Below are 22692 nucleotides of genomic sequence, written 5' to 3'. Positions count from 1 at the left end.
AGTAGGGGGCATACATTTTGGATAATGACAAGGATGACAGGTTTTAGCTGGCAGTGATTGCCGAGAAGAATGTTTTAGTGTTTTCTTTGTGGATGAAGTTAGGGAGCACTCAGTTGAGCCCAGGCTGCAGAGCACTGCGGAGGCGGTCCCAGTCAGCGGCGCGCTGGGCAGTAGCTTCATCTAGGTTGATTGGGTGGACATTGGGCACGGTATCCAGGGTTAAGCCTTTAAGGGAGTGAAGTGAGTACAGGCCTCGTTTCAGAATAAAAGACTACATCACACTTGCTTCAGCTAAATGAACCAATTGTATCTGTGTCCTTAAACAGATAACTTTATTGGGACATGGTTAAGATCACAGTGAATAAATTTTTTTGTTTAGGATTCTTTAGCATGGTTTGGCTGAAAAAATTATGTACTTCATGTACTTTTTAATCTCATGCTTGAGGAAAGATGGTTAGATGTCACATGTTTTATATAAAACATGAAATGCTGAAAATTGAACTGTGTGATAGATTTTACGTCAGACATATTGCAGTTGCTGGTGTTGGCTGTGACTAGTGGTTAAAGGGTTACAGAAACTAACTCTGTCTTTTTCATTGAAGGACTATTGGAAGTGTACTTCGTGCAATGAAATGAATCCTCCTCTTCCACCTCATTGCAACAGATGTTGGGCCCTTCGTGAGAACTGGCTTCCTGAAGATAAAGGGAAAATACCTGAGAAAGCCAAACTAGAAAACTCAACACAAGTAGAAGAGGGCTTTGATGTCCCTGATTGTAAAAAAACTGCAGTGAATGATTCCAGAGAATCATGTGCTGAGGAAAATGATGATAAAATCACACAAGCCTCCCAATCCCAAGAAAGTGAGGATTATTCTCAGCCATCAACTTCTAACAGCATCATTTACAGCAGCCAAGAAGATGTCAAAGAGTTTGAGAGGGAAGAAACACAAGACAAAGAAGAGGTTGTGGAATCTAGTTTTCCCCTGAATGCCATTGAACCTTGTGTGATTTGCCAGGGTCGACCTAAAAACGGTTGCATTGTTCATGGCAGAACAGGACATCTTATGGCGTGCTTTACGTGTGCAAAGAAGCTCAAGAAAAGGAATAAGCCCTGCCCAGTATGTAGACAGCCAATTCAAATGATTGTGCTAACTTATTTCCCCTAGTGGACGTGGCTATGCAAGTGAGTTCTACATTTCTAACTATATAACCCTAAAAATTTAGACAACATAAAACTATTTTTTTACATGTATCAAAGGAAGAAATTATCTGTACATGTAGATTTCTTCTCTAGTGTAATTTACCTACTTTGGGAGAGACAATAGTAAATACTTCTTTTAGAAAAATTTCAGTTTTGTTTATATTTTATATTTGGGCTTTAATGTAATTAAAATTGGACATATAGCTCATCCTTAACCCTTACTCCTCATATTTTAAATGATTTCCATTCCTTAAAATTTAGAGAAGTACCTGATTTTAAAAAATATAACATTTAAATATAAGTTATGTACATTCAGGTTATGGTATGCAGTGATTATGTTACTTACAAAACATTCAAATCTGCAGATAGTTTCATTCACCATGCTTATGCATTAAATTGTCTAAATTTTTAGGTTTAGTATACGTATATTATTTATTGATTTATAAATAAAATATTAAATGATTAAGAATTGTTTCAAGAATGTGATTATTGGATCTTATAAATTTTTTTTGGTAATGGGTTTTAAAATGGAAATTATACTTGAATATCATCTACTTGGGTAATCAAAGGTACGAGTCTGAATGTGCTTCTGTTTTTGGGAAGGCCAAGACTGCCCACGGTGGCAGTACGCATAGTAATGGACAGCTCGATGCAGTCGGCAGCTTCCAAGGCATCGAGTAAGACTCAACTTGAGAGAATGATGTTACAAAGCTTAGTAGGGCCATGAAATGCTGTTTTCCCCTCCCATTAACTTATATTATCATATGGCAAGTTGGCTTAAGTCGTTTCTCAACAAGTAATAGTGAATGTTCTGGAAGGGATGTAGCTGGGGCAGGGCGGGGAGCTAGAACTAACCACCCTGCTTCTTGTCAGCATGAAAAGCCCTGTTGTAATTTTCTGTAGTTTCTCTGCATCCTCTCTGAAGCTAAATTCCACGGGGCCAAGAACCTGTGTTTGATTGTGACACCATATGTAGGTGATCAATAAGAGTTTATTGACGGTCTCAAAGCATTGGGACCTATCTTGAAATTGACTTCAGAGCAGGAGTCTGTGGGCTCCGAAGTCAGACCAGGGTTAGCTGTTGGCATCATTTTGTTCACCTTCATTTTTAATGAAGGTTTTAAAGGTACTGATTAGCGTGAGTGTGTAGACCTCTGTCTAAGGCGGCAAGTGCGAGTTGCCGTGGCATGGTGAGCACAAGTTCATAGTTGCGCTTGCTCGCTGTTCGGACTTCGTACTGGGGTTTGATTTCATCTTTACAGAAAAGTGTTTCTTCAGCTTAAAAAAATACTGTTTAAAAGTTTGTGGCCATATTGTCTATCATACAGAGCCAGTTTTCACTTATATATAGTAGGGAATTCCTGACACAAGTACTGCTTTAAAAAGATAAATATATGAAAGCAGTAGCACGTAGGGTGCTCAGAAGTGTTGTGAGTATGTTCAGTTATAAAGTAGACTGTTAACAGGAAGTAATAAAAAGCAGAGCATAGAACAAGAGGAGTCTCCAGTGCAAGCAGACGGGAGACTCCCCGCATGTTCAGTAATAGGTAATACGTTTGAAATGATGTGTTAAAATTGTTAGAATAATATTTTGGATAAGTAGAATAATATTTTGGATAAGTAGACCATAATTGATTATTTTTAGGAGACAGATGATCCTAAAACATATAAATTTTTATTGTTCTCTTTTAAAGCTCTTCTTTAGAGATTTGTGTTTTTAAAAATTACGGACATTGGAGCACCTAGTGGCTCAGTTGGTTTGGCCGCTGCCTTTGGCGCAGGTCATGATCCTGGCCTCCTGGGAGTGAGCCCTGTATGGGGTTCCCTGCTCAGCGAGGAGTCTGCTTCTGCTTCTCCCTCTCCCTCCCCCACCCTTGTGCTCTCTCTCTCTCAAATCTTAAAAAATAAAAAATTGATAGACATTTTCCTCTTATCCTGTTTCAGTCCCACAGACCTGCTGTCAAAATATAACTATTTAGATGTCCTGCTAATAACTTAAAGTCAACTTATTACAGTAATATCTTTCACATTCCAAATTGCAAAATTTGCCTTTTTTTCCCCATTTTTGTTACTGTCATGTTAGATGAATTCCATTTGAACATTTCTCAGTTAAATTTCAGTACATTTATGTGTTAATTTTGGTCCACACCTTTCCAGGTCACACCCTGCTATTAGGCCTTCTTCCAAGTCAGTGAAACCTACCTGAATTGACCTCCCTGCCTTTGGTCTCTCCCATTTTTGGTTCATTTATTGATAATTTACAGATAGCTTCATGTTGGTTCCCTGATTTAAATACAAGAAAAAAAACTTGAATAATTCTATTTCTCGTTGAATATTATCGCAAATGTTCTGGGTGTTCATTTTAGACTTTTAGGCTCCTCTAACGAAACAGCTACTTTTCTTTTCACCACCATACTCTTAAACACTTTTGCTGCAACAAAGTTCATTTACATCCTCTCTCATGAGTTATTTTTATTCTAATGGAGTGGGAAGGGCTAAATTCAAATAGATCTGGTACTTGCTCTGTGACCTTAGAATTAGAGCCAAATCTATAGAGCCTACGGTAGGGCCTGGCAGGTAGTAAAGAATTATAAATGTTAGCTTTTAATACTTTTCTGACTATTAGCACTCCAAAACCCAGCTGAATCAGCCTTGAATTAGCCCTTTTTTTCCTTCTGTACTGTCTCAACTCTGAGGTACTTTGTTCACACTTAAATTTATTGATATGTTGCTTTGTATCTTCTCTCCAAAAGCAGGTCGTGACATCCGTTTGTACCTCCCCCGCCCCCAGCAGATGCCTGTGTAATGCGTTGTGTGCACAGTAAGCATTCGGTAAAGGATGATTGCCAAGGAAAACGGCTATGTAGTTTTCTCAAATTTAGAAGACGAAAAGACAGTTTTAAAAAATATCCAGGAAAAAAGTCTGCAATATTGCAATAATTGCAATAAATTACCTCAAAGGCAAAAGAGAAACATTCGAACAAAACCATGGTTTTCAGAAGTTGATACGGTATCAGAACTGTAACAGAATTGGTAAAGCTTTGCCTAAAACATCCCTCTGTTAAGTTTTTCCACCTTTTCTCACGTTTATCTTGTTCTTTTTCAAGAGGCAAGTGAGAAGACCAAATCTCTTTAGTCAAACACTGTTCTGATCACCAGGTGGAAGCGCTGCTCCGGGAGTTCTCGCGGGCATCCTTCAATGGTAGGTAGACCCCTACGGGACAGCACGCTCCCGCGGAGCTTGCTGGGCTAGAGAGCAAAGACCTGCTGGAGCTCTGCTCTCGCTTGTTAAAACACGAACTTCCCATCTTGGTCCTGAAATCCTTCAGTATTCATCCTTCAGAACTTCATGTCCGTGGTCAATAAGGGAAGACAATTTTTAAATGAACGTTCACTTAAGTAAGTGTTATTTCAGCATGAACTCTGAAAATGTTCAATGAGTGTGTTAAGAAGGTGTAGCGATTACCTGTGTGAACTGGTGCCTCTAAAATTTGAGGTTCCAGTCGTTAGATCATTTGCTTTTCCCTCATTATAAAAAATAGAAATAGAAAATTTCTGCATAATAGAAACTTTCAAAAACGAAGTCGGAAAAATAAAAGCACATAATTCTGCCATCCAAAAAATGGACTAATCACTTATCTTACTTCTTTTCCCTATTCTAATGTTTTAGAATTTAGTCCATTTTAAAACTATACCTTGCTTTTTGGGGAGTAATGGACCCTCTAAGGAACTGCAAATATTGAAGTCTAGCTAAAATGTCCCAGGGAGCTTCTGCCAAGGGGGTTACTATATATAATGAATTTTGAAGAATTTTGAAGATAGAAAACCTTTTCCCATTTACTGAGTTGAGATAGTCGTTGTTTTTTAGAAATTGGTACCTCTAAATTAGCCATTTTTTTTTTAAGTTTTTATTTATTTATTAGAGAGACAGCCAGCGAGAGAGGGAACACAAGCAGGGGGAGTGGGAGAGGAAGAAGCAGGCTCCCAGCGGAGGAGCCCGACGCGGGGCTCGATCCCAGATCGCCGGGATCACGCCCTGAGCCGAAGGCAGACGCTTAACGACTGAGGCGCCCCTCTAAATTAGCCATTTTGTACTCAGCCATGTCTCATTTAAACTGTTATATACGTGTTTTAGAGGGCAAACTTGAGTCTGTCCTTGGCTAGAAATTTGACATTGGGTTACAGTGATGAGGGTTAGAGGCTATTAATTTTCCAATTCCTACAGAAGGCAAATCTTTGCTTATAACTACACTCTGTTTCAAAAGCACTTTGAAATCAACAAAATTTATTACTTGGGACAAAAGACTTCTCCCTATACCAGCATTTCCCAAAATATGTTTGGTAATCAAGGAATTTAAGTTCAGAGGGTTGGTACTAGGCTTAACTATTTAAAGAAATGGTTCTCTGGCTTAGTATGTTTGGAAAATCCATTTCTTTCCTGCATGATTTCTCAGAGCCTTCACTACATTACTGTGCATTCTGAAGTTTGCAATTTTTTTTTTTTAATCAGAAGGCACATTTTTCACCCATCATCTGCCCCATGGTACAGTGATTTAGAATATAACATACACAGCAGGATGGGTATGTATCTTAACTGTCCTGGAGTGACTGGGTTTTGAAGAGTTGTTGCAATATTATTGCCTCATAAAAAGATCATTACATTTGGTCTTGTCCAGGCTTTATTTGGTGGTAATCAGTTCTGTCTTGTATGTGGACTTCGTTACATTTGCATATTTGTTTTTAAGGCAATGGTAATGGAAGGAAACCATATTCATTGCTTACACGAATATTCTTTATTAAGAATCAGGACGGGCACCTGGGCTGGCTCAGTCAGTTAAGCGTCTGCCTTTAGCTCAGGTCATGATCTGGGGGTCTTGGGATTGAGCCCCACATCAGGCTCCCTGCTTAGCGGGAGTCTGCTTCTCCCTCTCCCTCTGTCTACACCCCCCACCCTGCCCCGCTCATGTGCACTCTCTCTCTCAAATAAAATCTTCAAAAAATCAGGATTATTCTAAATTTACTAAATTCAGAGGTAGTGATGGCCCCTACCCCATAAACTTCGTCTTAGACAATTTGTGCAAGTTCTTAATTATAGAAGAAAGTCACTGAGAAAACTTATAAATCAGCTGTGAAACATCTAGAAAAGGCTGCGGAGTAGTTCACGTGCTAAAGTAGGATACGTTGTTTTGTGGCCAGTTGAGTATCTGCTTGTTAGTGATAGAACGTAAAGTCTCTAATGAAGTTAAACTCTTTCCCTAAACTTCTATTTTCGGTGTTGTGAGGTGGTTTGTTGTTGTTGTTGTTGTTTTTTGGCTCTTCAATCATTTTCTCTCCCCTTCCCCCCTGTAAAGTCATGAGGAAGATATAAGGGATGTCGTAAAATAGACAACTGTATCGTCCCTGTAGAATAAAAAGCAAACTTCTTAATAAGCAGTTTCCCATGTTGCAATGAGACAATATGCTGTGCTCATTTTTTCTGGATTTCCTAGGAAAAGGCATTTCCAATCCAGTATCAGATAGTTTTACTTTCTAAAGCTAGAGGTAACTTCTTAGAGCAGCTTAAAAAACATTACAAATGCAAATTCGCTTGCGGAACAAAACACAACAGTGATTTCTTAGACTTCCAAAATACTAAGAGGCTTTTAATATTTCTGCTCTGAATGTGATAATTAAGCACCAAAATCAAATGGACACTTAACCTGTGGTGGGGACTTACCATTTCTCTAAAATACTCCTTTCCATTTAGATTCATTCATGTTCATTTATCATAATTTAGATACATAGAAAAAGCTGTTAGTTCAGGAGGTTCCTTAGCTCTTACTAAATGCTCATTGCAGCTAGCCGGTGTTTCAGTAATCAGGTCAATTCTGTTTGTATCTGAGACAAAAGACCTGGTCTTTAATAAGGTTTATCATGCTGCCTTCAAATTATTTATGCCACCTAGTGTTAATGATCCTTTTTCTGCTGGGGCGAGTACCAAAAAGGACATCAAAAACATGGCATCTTCAACTACGGCTTTCGATAGCCACAGAGTCAGTCAAGCAGGGGCCTTCCTTTAACAGGTAAGGAAACCGAATGTGGGGTGGGTATGAACTCGGGGTTCCTGCCTTCTCGTTAAAATTTTACTCCCGCATTCTGTCGTCTTTTCTCTGTCTTGTAAACCTTTACCATGTTGTTTCCTCCATAAAAGGAATTCTACCTGAACTGAGAACCCGAGGAGTCTGCCCCCAGTCTAAGAGGGTAAGGGATAGGAGGGAAGATGGCCTGTGGGGGATCTGGGGCTCTGGTCTGCGCATAGTTGGAATTGCATGGTGGTTTCTCCCTTTGGACACTTAACTTGGTTAGTGGAGATTGAGTCATACTAAACCCTCACTACAAAGTTCACTTCTGAGCACTTTGCTGCAAAATATGTACCCTGAACGTGCTCTGTATTAAATTCAGGGTTGGTTTAGATTTGGTTTGGAGATTGTTTTACTTGTCTCTAAGTGATTTTAAGTTTGATAAAATTTCTGATTTTAAAAACATTATTTCCTTAAGGAATTTACATTAAGGCTCGTGAACCAGTTCAGATTTTGGTTCATGTCCCTTTGAAAATGGGTATCTTAGAAAAGTTAGGACTCAGGATGTCTGATTGAAAAATAAGGCTTGAAGGTAAATCGAGTTCTATATATGTTTTGTAGCAAACCAAAATCACTTCTGTAATATTAATACATACTTTCAAGTGTATAATAAATTACTGTTTATTTAAATAAAAATGATCCAGATATTCAAAAGTTATTTATAAGAGATAAAAAGGCTACCAATTCTGTTTAGAATAACAAGTTAGATTCTGCGCATGTGGAATGAGCTTGGTCCTGGAACAGCCAAGTGCCCACGAATCTCCCATTCATTTGTGGTGCTCGCGCATTCCTCACGTACTGAGCAAGGTATAGTTTTGTGTTTAGGTCCTAGAGAACTTGCAGTTTGAAGAACCAGGGCAACTCACATTCCATGAGCAATACAGAGCACTTAGAAATCTGCTTAGGAGTTGCTATTTTTTGGTTTGATGTTTCTCCCCTTAATTCTTACATAAAATGTTTGAAGATATGGTTAACTCTCATGATAATGGAGAACAGTTGCTTCAATTGAGTACTAATGGTAAAAATTTTGTTTTCTGATAAAAAAGGTAGCTTGTGTTGTTAACAGGTAACACAATACATTTACTATGAACCTTAGGATAAATGTATTTGACTTTATTTGTTGATACATATTTGAAAACTCTTTAGTCAGTGTTGCTACTGAGACGAAATGACTCAACGCCCAACACAGTGTCTGGGAGAGACTGGGTTTAGTAGGTTCATGGAACTCTTTGTTCACTCATTCATTCAGTTTCTACTATGTACGGGGCTCTGAAGATAAAAAAATGAAATTTTCAAATAATTAAATAGATCCTGGCCTCAAAGCTCACATTCTATTAGGGAAAATCACACATGAAAGTAGATCATAATACAGTTGTAAATTCATAATAGAGGTAACCCATTTAATTTGAGTACCGAAGAGGAAAGGTCCCCAGATTGACTGGGAGGGAGAATGGACTGGGAGGGGTGATGGTCAGCAAAGGCTTCCTGGAGGAGTTGACACCTGAACTGAGTTGAAGGGGCGGCAAAGAAAACGTGGTGGGTCAGAATGGCGCTCAGACACGGGACGCAGACGGCGCACTGAGTGCACACGAACTACAAGCAAGTTGACTGTTGTTTTTTGTTTCGAGTAGACCTTCTTCCCCAGTGCTGCGCGAGGACGGATTTGAAGAGGAGAAGGCCAGGCGCGGGAGACCGTTCAAGCTGCTGCAGCGGTGCCAGTGAGTCACGGTGGCCTCGACTTGACGACGTTACTAGCCATGGAGAGAGGGAGAGTCAGCCAAGGTTTATAATTCACGTCGATCTTTAGTGACTGATTTCTCCTCCTCCCTCAGCCCATATCGTCATCAAGGATGACTGTCAGTTCCTAGTTTGGTGGTGCCAGAGACCAGTACAGGGGGAAGAGCAGCTCCAGGGAGAAAAATACGTTCAGTTTCAACACGAGGAGTTTGAGGTACCTGCGGGTCCATCCGGTGGGTGCGTACAGTGGGAAGTTGGACTTGAGTTTGCAGCTCAGGCAAGGGGCTCGAGTGACACATTTGCAGGTCATCGGCACAACAGAACTGGCAGCTGAGTGCAGAAAGGAGGGGCGCTTAATTGATCTGTGGTTCTGGGGCTCTGTAGATAGAACCTCTCCATCCATCAGGCCCATAGTTTTTCTTGGGCCACTGAGACGTGGTTGCCTCTTTCCGCTCCTCTTTCCTTAGAACATTTTTGCAGTGAAGTATTCCCAGTCCCGTCGTCATTTCTGCCTGCGCCGAGAAGTAATTACATACGGCCCTGCCTGTGTCTTCACATACAGCACGACGGCCAGGGTTCGTAGGCGGTCGGGAATCGGCGACTGCTCACCTTCATTGCTTACGTTCATCTGGCTCTCCGTAGACAGAATCTGCTCCATTTTTTTCTTGCAGGAACTTCTTTCTTGATCCTCAGCTTTTTCTTACAAAGTTCTAAGACAACTTCAAGATTAAGTGTAAGTGGACAGTACTTGAAAGGTAGGTGTCTTCCATTCATCAAGATTAAACCATTCCTTTTGTTATCACCACACACGGCTGGTTGTGGTTTGAAAACAACCGTTTCTCTTCTTAGGGAAGGACCATGGCGTTTCTTTGGTCCAGGTCCCGCAGAGGGAGTTAAGAGTTGCAGTAACCTGGTGTGCATAATCCCTGATTCCAGGTGATGATGGGGCTTGTGTTTCACATTTTGCTTTATTTGACAAATATGTGAAAGATAGTCACTAAGAATAAGAACAGACCAGGCTTTGTTGCAGCTGAGTGGCTTGGCAAATCACTATACAGAGGAATCTTAGGACATGAAGGATTTGATACTGGGATAGAATCCAGTTGGCCTCTGAAGGGAAGTAGAATATCCTTTTTAAGAGCACTAAAGTTCTGGGATTTTTCTGGAATAACCACCTTTGTGAGGTATGGATCGTGTCCAGGGACTGTAACCTGAGAGGAAACAAAAAACAATCATCTGAGTGATTTCAGATGTTTTGTGGTGCCAACACTAAAAACACTGAAATCCACCGCTAAAATGAGGCCTTTGTAAGCACACGTAGCCAGCTGCCAGGCCTCCCAGGCTAGTAACGGCTTCAGGCCTGCTCACTGAATGAGTTGTCCAATGCCTGTTGTCCCAAGTTATGAAGCGAAATAAAGACAGGTCCTTCATCTGGAGATGTAAGCTAGGAGAAGGCAGCCATAGACTGATTCTCTCCCCATCATTTTTATGGAGAGCAAAGGTAAAGAGCTGACTGTTTCTCTTTGTTCCAAGTCTGTACTTAATATCCAGATTGGGTATCGAGATTATTTATAAGTGGAATTCTGTTCCCAATTTATTCCATTTTCCTTGTAGCTGGTCTAAGTTTATTGCTTCCTCAGAAGGCTTTGATTTTTACCTGGCTTTCTCCCTGAGTCTGAATCTTCAGCTAGATTAATTGATTGATTGATTTTTGGTGGAAGAAATCAGGAAAAATAGACAAATGCTAAACTAACTACAGAGGAGAAATACTTTTTTAAAAATAAATATTAGAGATAGAGCGAGCGCGCCCATGAGTGCACCAGCCGGGAGGAAGGGGGTGGGGGGGGGGATGAGGGAGAGGGAGAAGTAGGCTCCTTGCTGAGCAGGGAGCCTGTCGCAGGACTCGATCCCAGGACCCGGGGATCATGACCTGAGCTGAAGGCAGACGCTTAACCAATTAAGCCACCCAGGCGCCCCTAAGAAATACTTTTATTATATATGGAGAAGGAAAAGAATGGGGGAAAATCATTTATATTTTAGTCATTCATTTCAGCTTCCGAAGTCTTGCCTTCGAACGTTGTCCTAGAACTAGTAGCTAAAGCCAACAGGTACGACGTTAGTCTAAAAGAGGAAATGAATAATTCATAACTTTATAAAGGTGTGCCTTATTCTGGGGATTAGATTTTAGATTCTAATTTAGATTCATTACAATGACCTCCCCCCCCCACGCGCACACACTTTTTTTCATGGAATGGAAATATCACTGTAACAGGAAAATAAAAGGCCTTTTTTAGGCAAAAATTCACAGTGAATTGAGGTCTTTCCAGTTCTAGGAGAGATTGTTAAGAAGATTAGCAGTTGATGGGCCCCTCTGCTGGGCTTTGTCGCAATAACCTATGGAACAGAGCAGCTGTGAATCCTACAGTTTTATGAACTGACAAACATGCCTTTTGTTATTTCACCTTTAGGACATAACAAAATACAAAGCCAGTTTTTACTACCGAGTAGATGACCGCCTTTTCCCAGGAGTTGCTTCTACAGAACAACTGCTGGTCACTGGCATCAGACCCACTAAGCAAAGCAGAAGAATCTTGAGAGTCTTAGAGAAAGTCGTATCGAGGAGGAAGAGGCACGATCTGGCCAACTCAATCAGGTACTTATTCATTTAGTTCATTCACAAATCCAAGCCTCCCTCTAGGAATAAATGATTCAAACATCTTCATAGAATTAAACCTGGGACTTTACTTGCATTGATTGGAACTCACCATCATTTCCTTACAAAAGGGCTGCAAAATATGCTTTAGATAGCGGTAAAATTAGTGGATCGAATTTTATTTATAATGAATTCTAAGGAACTTGTATCCCAATCCATTTTTTAATAGCAGAAATTATGTTTCATGAAACGGGCGTTGAAATGGTATTCCATGAAGCTTGGAAGTACTTTGGCTACATTGTTTAATTATTCTTATTAATAATCAGGTTCATTCCATCTTTTATCATAGAACATATCGCAAGAAATAGATTTGGCTTCTATTAAAAACACTGCCAGTTGGGAAAAAAACATGATTTGTTTGGCATGTTCCTTTATTCCCACCTCTCCCACTCCCTGCCAAATGCAAGTCTGATGATGTCCTTTCCTTCTGTCCTGATGTTTCTACTTTTGGGACTTTACAGACTTATTACAGATTCCTTCTGGGTAAGTACTGCAAGTTCTAAAATGTTTTAATAACCATAATGAGGGCTGTATACTTACATTTATTACATAGGACCCAGGCAAGAGAAGAAGATAATACTCTCCAAATTTGTTGGTTCTATAAGGGCAGATATGTTTTCTGTCTTGGACTTCTACAATTACATTGGGTAATGGATTTCCATTCTGATCAAAAACTTGACCCTTTACACCTGCAAGACAAAAAGAACATTAAATGTTAACACTACATTTTATGACATGTGAAAAAAAATTTTTGTAGCTATTTAAGAAAAATACACCCAATATTTATTAGGCTGTTTGGATGATGATGATGATAAAGTATTTAAGAGAAGGTTAACCTTCCCAAAAAACTGAGAAATAATGGTCATATAACATTAGTTTCAGATGTACAACATAATTTATTTGTGAAGTGGTCACAGTATATCTAGTTAACATAATTCAAGATTTTTTGTTTAGAGTTTTTATAAATGGGTGTTAGATTTTGTTAAATGGTTTTTTTCTGCATCTATTGGGATGATCATATTACCATCTTTCATTCTGTTAATGTGGTATATTACGCTGATTGATTTTGCATATGTTGAGCCATCCTTGCATCCCTGGAATAAATCCCACTTGATCAAGGGCCTTTCAATATATTGTTGAAGTTGCTTTGCTAATACTTTTTTGTATTTTTGCATCTATTTTCATCAGGGATATTGGCTTGTAATTTTCTTGGAATGTCACTGGTTTTGCTATCAGGGTAATGCTGGCCATGTAAAATAATTTTGAGAGCATTCTCTCCTTCTCTGTTTTATGGAAGAGTTTGAGGACTGGTATTCTTTAAATGGCAGAATTCACCAAGGAAGCCATCTAGTCTTGGGCTTTTGTTTGAATTAGTAATCAAAAACATGCCAAAAATCTCTTACTAGGTCTGTTCAGATTTTCTGATTTTCGTGATCCAGTCTTGGTAGGCGTATGCTTCTGTGGATTTAACTATCATCTAGGTTGTCCAGTCTTTAGTCTTTTATGATCCTTTGCATTTCTGTGGTATCAGTTGCAACATCTCTCTCATTTCTGATTTTGAGATCTTGCTCTCTTTTTCGTAAAGCTTTACCTTTTCAAAAAACCAGCTCTTAGTTTTATTCATTTTTTTCTACTGTCTTTTTAGTTTCTATTTCATTTATTTCTGTTCTAATCTTTGTTTCTTCCTTCTTCTAACTTTGGGCTTATTTTGTTCTTTTTTCAGTTCATTGAGGTGTAAAGTTAGGTTGAGGGTTTTTTTTTTTTTTTTTTTTTTTTTAATTCCAGTTAACAGTGTTATATTAGACTCAGGTATACAATATAGTGATTCAACAATTCTGTGAGATCTCTGTTTCTTAATGTAGGCATTTATCCCTCTGAACTTCTTAGAACTGCTTTTGCCGCATCCCATAAGTTTTGGTATGTTGTATTTTCATTTCATTCAGGATTTTCTCTTTTGACCTGCTGGTTGTGCAGTAGCATGTTGTTTCATCTCTGAATATTTCTGAATTTTCCAATTTTCTTCTAGTAATTGACTTCTGGTTTCATACCACTGGGGTTGGAAAACAGTTGAAATGATTTGTCTTTGTAAATTTTTTTTTAAAGATTTTATTTATTTGAAAGAGCAAGAGCAAGAAAAAGCACAAGCAGGGAGAGGGGCAGAGGGAGAGGGAAAAGCGTTCCCCCACTGAGCAGGGAGCCTGACGTGGGGCTTAATCCCAGGACGCTGGGGTCATGACCTGAGCCGAAGGCAGACGCTTAACCACTTGAGCCACCCCAGTCTTTGTAAATTTAAGACTCATTTTGTGGCATGACATATGATTTATCCTAGAGAATGTTGTATGTGCACTTGGAGAAAATGTGTGATCTGCTGCTGGATGGAATGCTCTATATATGTTAAGTACCATTTTCTGTCTAGATGACCTATCCATTAATGAAAGGGAGATATTAAAGCCCCTTACTGTGATTATATTGCTGTCTATTTTCCCCTTTAGGTCTGTTAATATTTGCTTTATATAGTTAAGTACTCCTACGTTAGATCATTTTGTTGGATTGACTCCTTTATAATTCTGTAATAACCTTGTTTCGTATTAGTCTTTGTCTTAGTCTGGTCTAAGTGTAGCTATTCCAGCTTTCTTCTGGTCTCCATTGCATGGAATGGGTTTTCCACCTCTTCACTTTCAGTCTGTGTGTGTCCTGATATCTGAAGTGAGTCTCCTGCAGGCAGCATATATAGATGGGTGTTACGGTTTTTAATTTTTACTTATTTTTTTATCCATCCAGCCACTCTGTCTTTTGATTGGAGAATTAGTCCATTACATTTAATTACTGATAGGTATGTACTTATTGCCATTTTGATAATTGCTTTCTGGCTGTTTTGTAATTCCTTTGTTCTTGTTCTCTTCCTTCACGATCTGTTGGTTTCCTACAGTGGCATGCTTAGATTCCTTCCTCTTTGTTAAAATGTATAGGTTTTTGCTTTGTGGTTACCTTGACACTTACGTAAAACTGTAACAGTCTATTTTAGTTGATAATAACAAGATTGCATTCTAACCCTTTGCAGGTTTCTTCCCTCCTGCCCACATTTTACATCTTTGAGTATTCATTAATTATTGTATTTACAGTTATTTTTGCTACTTTGTCTTTTAACCTTCATAATAGTTTTATAAGTGATTAACCACTACATTACATTGTTCTGAATTTTATTCAAGATTTACCTTTACCAGTGAGTTTTTCTGTTACTAATTAATACCTTTCATTTCAGCCTAAAGAAGTTCCTTTAACCTTTCTTGTAAGGCTGGTCTAGTGGTGATGAGCTCCTGAACTATTTGCTTGTCTAGAAAATCCTCTCTCCTTCAATTCTGAATGACAACTTTGCCAGATATTCTTGGTTGTCAGTTCTTTCAGCACTCTGAATATATCGTGCCACTCCCTTCTGGCTTGCAAAATTTCTGCTGAAAAACTGATAATATGGGAATTCCCTTGTATGTAACAAGTTTTTCTCTTTCCACTTTTCAGATTCTCTGTCTTTAACTTCTGCAACTTGATTATAATGTGTCTTTGTGTGGGTCTGAATTCATCTTATTTGGAACTCTCTGACCCTCCTGGATCTGGAGGTCTGTTTCCTTCCCCAGGTTGGGAAACTCTTCAGCCATTATTTCTTCATATAAGTTTTCTGTCCCTTTCTCTCTCGCTTCTCCTTCTGGGACCCCTAGAATGAGAATGTTGGTATGCTCAGTGTTGTCCCATAAGTCCCTTACGCTCTATTTCATTCTTTTCTTTTTGCTGCTCTGGATTAGTTCCATTGCCCTGTCTTCAAGTTCACTGATTTTTCTGCTTCATCTAGTCTGATGTTGAGTGAGTCTGTTGTATTTTTCAGTTCTATTACTGTATCCTTCAGCTGTGTGACTTATATTTGGTAGTGTCTTGTAGTACCTCTTTGTTGAAATTCTCATTTTGTTCATGCATTGTTCTCCTGAGCTCAAAGCATGGTCATTATTTGAACTCTTTATCTCCATTTCAGTAAGGTCTTTTTTGAGGCTTTATCTTATTCTTTTGTTTGGACTAGATTGCTCTGTTTCTTCATTTTCTTTGACTCTGTGTTGGTTTCTATCCATTGGGTAAAACAAACAGCCGCGTCTTCCAGTCCTGGAGGAGTGGTCTTTTGTAGATGAACCTCATCATTCAGCTCTGCCCTAGCTCCTGGTTGTTTCTCAAACCTTTGTGATTATCTAAGCAGCCACTTTATTCTTAGTGGTTCCCTGTAGTAGAGATTTTGCCAAGACCTCTCAGTACCTAGATTCAGGCTGATTGATTGTATGCCAGACCCTCAGGCAGAGGCTTTTATGCAAATAAACCTCTTTCAGGGGAAGACTGGGGGATGGATGTGTCTCCCTGGTCCCTTTACACTGAGCCCTGGGGTGAGAGCCAGTTAGAACCATGAACACAAACCCCACTGGCTACCAGAGCTACTAAGAGGTATCTCCTGGGTGGTAGCCCCCAAAACTTGGGCACCAGATGTATGCACAGACTCCCTTTTGGGAGAGACTGGTGAGCTGGAGGGAGGGAGCATGCAAACATGGTGTCTGCCAGCCTCCATCTGTGGAGAGTATTTCAGTAGACCCCTAGCAGTGCGTTAAAGTAGCTGCCTGCCCCTCAGGTCAAAGCTCTAAGACCAGCAAATAGGTCTTTTTCACAGAAAAACGGCATCGAAATTTCAGTTGGCTGGCTCTGCACTGGGCCCTGGCAGGCAGCCAGATGCACCTGTGTGGACCCTTTAAGCACGATTTCCCAGTTCGAGTGTCTCGTGGATGCAAGCTCTGTGGCTTTCAAAGCTAGGTATTTTCAGGGATGGTTTCTTGGTTGTAGCTTTTAAAAGCTGGGGTGCCAGATGTGGGGTTCAAACCTTTTGCTGCTCGGGGAGAAGCTTGGAGTTGAGTTCCTTCGGTGTGGGTTGCTGCAGGAGAGACGGGGTGAATGGCAGGATCGTGTCCCAGCCTCTCCTACTCATGGCCATGTAGGGTTATTCTCAGTCATCGCTGTGCAGCCATGGCTCAGGTAGTTTCTGCATTTCCCTCAGAGGAAACTGTCCCATCTGGAGCTATAGATCCGGTGCGTCTTGGGGAGATGAGTTCAGGATCCCCCTGCACTGCCATCTCGAACCAGAACTTGGTAAGCTTGTTTTTGATGTAACTTAAAATATAGTAAGCTAACAATCAAATTTATAGGCTAAATTTGCTGCCAAATAGTCCATTTATAGCACCTGTTATCAAAATGAGAGAACACAGACCAACCTAAATCCATTGCTGTCCTTTCCAAGTTGCTTACTCAGTCACCAAACTACTACAGCACTGCCCGCAGTAGCGTCCGCTAAACTAAAAAATGCCAGTGTATTTACAAAAAGTGGGGGAGGCGGTGGCACCTGGCTGGCTGAGTCGGTGGAGCCTGGGACTCTTGATCTCGGGGTTATGGGTTTGGGCCCCACGTTGGGTGTAGAGATTACTTTAATAAAAAAAAAAAAAGCTAGTGTATTAATTTACAGTAAGATACTTACCTATGTAAGGGACTCAATAGTTTTGTCTCATGGTCAAACTACATGGGAAACAATTACAACCACAAGATTGCTTGGAATCATAGAATCGATTAATGGTGTCTTATTACTAATAACAGGAGTGAACATTTATTGTTAGTATATTTCAGACTCTACGGCAAATGCTTAACGTGCATGTTCTCCTTGGAGCCTCCCATCAACTCTGTGACGTAGGCAACATTATCACACTTTTACAGGTGAGGAAACTAAGGCTTTGGATTATTAAATAACCTTAACCTCCTAGAGCTAAGTGGTACACCCTGGCTATAAATCCACACTGGTCTCCAGGGCCCACACTGAACCTGATACCATTCCCCTCACCTCAAAATTTCAGGAGCACAGTTAAGAAAAAGTCATTTTAAAATGTTACATTTTACCTTCCAGTGTGTTCATTCAGTGACATATCATCTTAATGACATGAGAAGAAGCCACAAGGTAAAAATAACCCTGAACTATCTCCAGACCATTTTACTTAGTAATTATTTACTGGAGCACAAAGATATGTGGCATATATTATAGTTCCTTCAGAAAAGTTTAAAATGAAATGTAAAAGTTTTGACACATAGCAACAAAATCTTTGTCTCAAACATTAAGGAAACTTCTGGGTGACCCAACTTGCCTTTAACTTTCCTAATTCTTGACTCTTCATTTCCGCCTCCCCCAGAGAAGAAATTACTAAATGCCATATTTCCTTCTTGCATATTCAACAGATAATAGCAGCTGTGAACCTCTATTTTCAGGTAATGTGTCCTTTTGCCTCTTCTAAAAGTTTCCTTTATTCTTACTACTTGGTATGTGTCCTTTTGATCTTTAGGTGGGACCCAACCATAAACATCAGTCATGACTTAGTAACCCAATTATGCATTTATTCATTGGAAATCAGTGGCATTATTCTTTGAAGAGATATTTCCATCATGCCCTTCTTAGGAAGTCTTTTGACACATTAGGTAAGTACCAGTCAGGTATCAGTGTAAATCCCACATCACTAAACATTCCCAAGACACCGTATCATCACCTGTAAAATGGGAGTGATAATGTACCACCTTCCAGGCCTTTCCTTCCCAGACAAGGTGAGCCAGAGACATCCAGATGGGTCAAAGTCTCAGATGCATCTTAGCAAGTGGTGAAGCTGAGCCACTGAATGCAACACCACGTGACAAATACCAGTAAGAAGGTGTTTGCTCCCATCATCCCCAAGCAAAGACCGTCTTAGGTTCTCTCCATTTCCGTGTGTAGTAGGAAGACAAGTCACAAAAACCACACTATGGGTTTCATTATTAAATTAAATTAGAAAAAAAAAAAAGCCTCTGTCTTAAACCACAAGGGGGCAGGGTTGCTGTGCTTATATATATATTTTTAAGTAGGTCCTGCATTCCTGATTATAGGGACAGGCAGATATTCTTTATAAAACCTAGTATAAATGGACTTGTAAGCCCTCCAAATTAATAAGTCATGCTATAATGTGTATGTTAGTTAACATTTTACAAAGTCCTTCACTGGCATTATTAGGTCAGCATGATACTCAGAGCCGACCTTAATTCAGTGCTTGGAAAATAACCTTTACAGCTAGACTGAAATTCTGAACAGAGTAGTGCAGTTGTGTGTGGCATATTTTTTGTTCAGCTGCACTCCCATGTTGGTGGTGATGGAGAAATTTTAGAATAGGCAGAGTAACACTAAATAAATAAAATAGAAAGGCTAAATTACTGTGTGCTTCAGGAGGAAAATCTAGTAGCAGAATACCAGAATATTGAGAGGACCCACTAATCTAAGATGCTGATGAAAAATGACTTAACATCCCTTATATGAAGTAGGCTGATTCCCTGTGATATGTCTCAGCCCTGCGAACTCACCAATAATCTTGGTGCACCTGTGCTGTGGGGTGGGGGTGCTGGAAGTTGGGGAGAGAGGTGTGAAAGGGGGGAGGGGCATATATGGGGCCGAGGGATGCTCTTATCCTTGCACTCAGCCCTGGACCCCATGTCCTTCTGACTCTCTCCCCTCCATCTCTCTAGCAGGTGGAAAGCTTTGGGGTGAAACATGCAGAAAATTCCAGGAGTTGTGCAGTTAAGCAGCAGGCCTATGATGCAACCCTCCTCAACACAAACCCACACCTACTTGAGCTTGGTGTGGTAGCCTAACTGCTATGCTAATTTCTGAAGCCGTTCTGAATGGAGAAAAAGAACTTAAACCCTGGCAATGCAGACAGCCTTCCACACCCAGCCCACAGAGACGCAGCTTGGCTAAATAAGCTTGAACTGCACAACTCCATCACCATCGCAAGCACTGTTTCTCTGGTAGAGTGGTTTTCAAAGCGTGGTCCCTGGACCAGTGGCAGCAGCATCTCCTTGGCAAAGATGCACCATGCAGGACACACTAAATCAGACTCCGGGGCTGGGGCCTGGCGATCTGGGTTTTCACAAACCCTCCAGTGAGTCTGCGGTGCAGGTTGGAGAACGACCACTCTTGCTCTGGTCAGTCTGCCCATCTATGATCAAGGCTAGACAGCTGTCAAAAGACTAGACGGGGAAGATGGCCAGGACCAGGGAAGTCATGTGGCAGAGTTGCAGGTGTGTAGGGTTTGAAGCTAATGGTGCTGGCTCACCACGCCAGGACTGGGAAAAACGCAAAATGGCACATCCAGGGTTCTCTGGATCTACGATATTGTGGGACAAGTGACAGGCAAACTGGGCATTTTCTAGATGGGTGATGATTTAACAGTAAAAACTGGTTTTCCTGGGTCTTTTGTGAGATTTCCTGGTCATTCGACATGAAAAATTTGAAGTACTCTGGATTTTCCACCCACATATTAAAGTAACATACATCATGCTTTCCCTTCTATGCACTGACGGGCATTGCATTTCTCACGTGCTGCAGATATTCAGGCAGAGAAAAGTGTTAGTCATTAGTTCTGGTACTCAAAATGAGGCTGTACCAGGAAAACAGAGGGGCTTGCATTTTCTCAACCCAAAGATTTTGCCAGATTCTACATTTTGTGTTAACATAAATTAATAAAAAGAATCTTACAAACCTAGGTGCACCTGTTTTATATATTCAATCAATGAGGCCTTGTTTTTATTCCAGAAGAACGGAAGCTTCTCCTCATGAGGATATTTACAGCATGACAGCTCCAACGTAATTTCAAAACACTGGGCCCAGATGTAGTTGTAATCTTGCATTCCACCTAAACACAAACATTTCATTTTTTAAGGTCTAAAACTAGAATGGAGTCAAGTATCCTGTACCTTGGGGACAAGTCAATCAGACAGTTGCCAGGAAAGTACATGTAAACAGGAAAAGATGAATTTGACATATTAGCATATAAACTCAGGACTTGATATTTTATTATGCAGGCACGAACAGGCAATCCTAACTACTCCCATATGGGTACCTGGATCAGAGCAGACTGAAGTTCAACTGTGCAGCCACTGAGGGGGAGGGTCAGTCCTTTTTTGTCAATCAAACATTACAAAAAGGATTCATCAGCATACATTTCTTCTGTAAATTACATTCTAAACAGATATGGAATGATACTTCTAAAAAACTGTTTACAAACCATTCATAAATACATAATGTAAAGCCAAGTATACTCATTTAGAGAATAATGGCTAAGTTTAGTGAGCATTCGCTATGACCGGGTACCATTTGGAGCGTTTGTCACGGCAGTGACTCCCCAGGTCTTACAGACGAGGAGACTATCCCAGAGGGAAGTAACACGCCGGTGAGTGCAGAGCCCAGCATAGGCCTTCCAGCTCAAGGCCCGGGCTCCTGCCCGTGACACGGAGCTCCTCCGGGCATGAAAGCCGGGCCCGGCCGGCTCTCGGGAGAGAAGGGACTGCTGCTGCCTTCTGAGGCCACCAGTGCCCATGCTCACCTCCCAGTTCTCACCTCTGGAGACCCTATTTTCAAAGGGTTATAATCCTATTTCGTATTTTCTCAGATGCAAAACTTTTGATATTTTAAAATCTCTGAATTGGGAGGGGTCTTAAAATTGAAGGCTGAAAAACACCATCGTCATTAGTTTGGCCAGAAACATTTTCTTTTCTTCCTTGGTGGTACAGTGTATTTTGTAATCAGTGGCATCTTGGATTTGATGAAATACAGTAACTTTGAAGGAGGTACTTTCTGCCAGATTTTAATTTGTTACGCTTGATATCTGCCTAATAAAAGATGTATTCTCAATTCCATGGGGCATTTGAATTAGAAAAAACCTCATGCTAAGAAAACAGTCAAAATATATCAAAATATTTAAGTAATATCTACGTAGGTCTAGATTCTAGCAGGAAGAATTCCTCTGTCCTTTGTATTTACTTACCTTCTAAGTTTTGCATCTCTCGGACCTCGTTTTCACCAAGAAATGAAAAAGGAAGAGAGAAACAAACCCGAAGTCCTCTCAGGTTGGACGGCTGTCAGGCCGAATTTAAAGGGCAGGACGGGTACAAAGCGCACAGGAGCGGGGCTGCTAGGCGAGAGCGTGCACGGCTCCGGCTCCGGAGAGTGCGAGTCCGGCCTGGGGACAGAGCCCCCGCCCCGAGCAGGAGTGCTTTGTTCTAAGCTTCTCAAAGGAGCTGGCTCCGCCTGCTTCTCTTCTCAGGACACACCGCTTACACACGGGTCCCCTTGGGGGCACTCCCCGACGGCAACGCTCGGTTCCTAGCTCATCCCCACGCATCTGGATCTGCCCTGAGGGACAGCTCCGCCCTGCGGCAGGACGGAAGCCTCCGCAGTCTGAAGAGTCAGGAGCATCCCGGGGGCGACAGAGAGAAGGGTGGGGTGCTGCGCTGTCGAGCGGGCCCTGCTGCTCACGGTCGTGGTCTCTGCTAATCTACGTTACCCGGAGAGCCGGCAGAGAGACACGAGTGCCGGCCTGTGCAACAGGACGGCGCAGCCCGTGCGTCCACGGTGACGACTGGGAAAGGGGCCCGTGTGCCGAGGGGCAGCCTCCAGCTTGCTGCGGGCAGGCTCCGGCCAGTCTCCAAGGCGGCAGCTTCCACTGGGTGATGGAACCCAGTCCCCGCCCACCGTCTCCCCTCGGGCTCTCCCGCCCCAGAGCCCCCGACAAGCACGAGCTCTCCTACATCCCTGGGCTTGCGCTTACAGGATCCCTTCTACGAGAACATCCTTCCCGCCCCCAATACCCTGATCCCTACATGGCAGTCTCCTTACCCCTTCCTCACCCAGCCTTCCTGTTCCAAGGGCAGAAAACTAGAACCCCCTTTCCCCCCACCTCATATCCACCTGGAAAAGTGCTTTTGTTCAGCTTGCAAAGTGGCTTTAAAAATCACCATACCTCATGTGAAAGTTCAGCCTATTTTACACACTGGATGATCTGGCG

At 41.2% G+C, this 22692-nt stretch overlaps 2 protein-coding genes across 29 annotated transcripts in view; one reads left to right on the top strand and one right to left on the bottom strand.

The window, feature by feature from the left end:
* The window catches only part of MDM2 (MDM2 proto-oncogene), a 45853-nt gene extending 25753 nt beyond the window's left edge, over window positions 1-20100 (top strand). For 5 of the 25 annotated variants that reach the window (XM_045789622.2, XM_045789624.2, XM_045789625.2 and 2 more), the window contains 4 exons: window positions 603-9993; window positions 11526-11710; window positions 12060-18304; window positions 19373-20100. In XM_045789622.2, coding sequence (XP_045645578.1) covers window positions 603-1166 — 564 coding nt within the window. In that variant the 3' untranslated portion in view covers window positions 1167-9993; window positions 11526-11710; window positions 12060-18304; window positions 19373-20100. The remainder of the gene's footprint in view (window positions 1-602; window positions 9994-11525; window positions 11711-12059; window positions 18305-19372) is intronic. The other 20 variants (XM_087868987.1, XM_087868991.1, XM_087868981.1 and 17 more) reach the window with 20 other exon arrangements.
* CPM (carboxypeptidase M) overlaps window positions 8412-22692 on the bottom strand; it is a 99863-nt gene continuing 85582 nt past the window's right edge. For all 4 annotated transcript variants that reach the window (XM_045789620.2, XM_045789618.2, XM_045789619.2 and 1 more), the window contains exons 7-9: window positions 20389-20541; window positions 12311-12459; window positions 8412-10268 (exon numbers count right to left, since the gene is read on the bottom strand). In XM_045789620.2, coding sequence (XP_045645576.1) covers window positions 10026-10268; window positions 12311-12459; window positions 20389-20541 — 545 coding nt within the window. In that variant the 3' untranslated portion in view covers window positions 8412-10025. The remainder of the gene's footprint in view (window positions 10269-12310; window positions 12460-20388; window positions 20542-22692) is intronic.

This window comes from Ursus americanus, chromosome 17, assembly GCF_024610735.1.
Source record: "Ursus americanus isolate L20-20 chromosome 17, mUrsAme1.1.p, whole genome shotgun sequence".
NCBI lineage: Eukaryota > Metazoa > Chordata > Mammalia > Carnivora > Ursidae > Ursus > Ursus americanus.
This window is presented reverse-complemented; position numbering and strand designations above follow the sequence as displayed.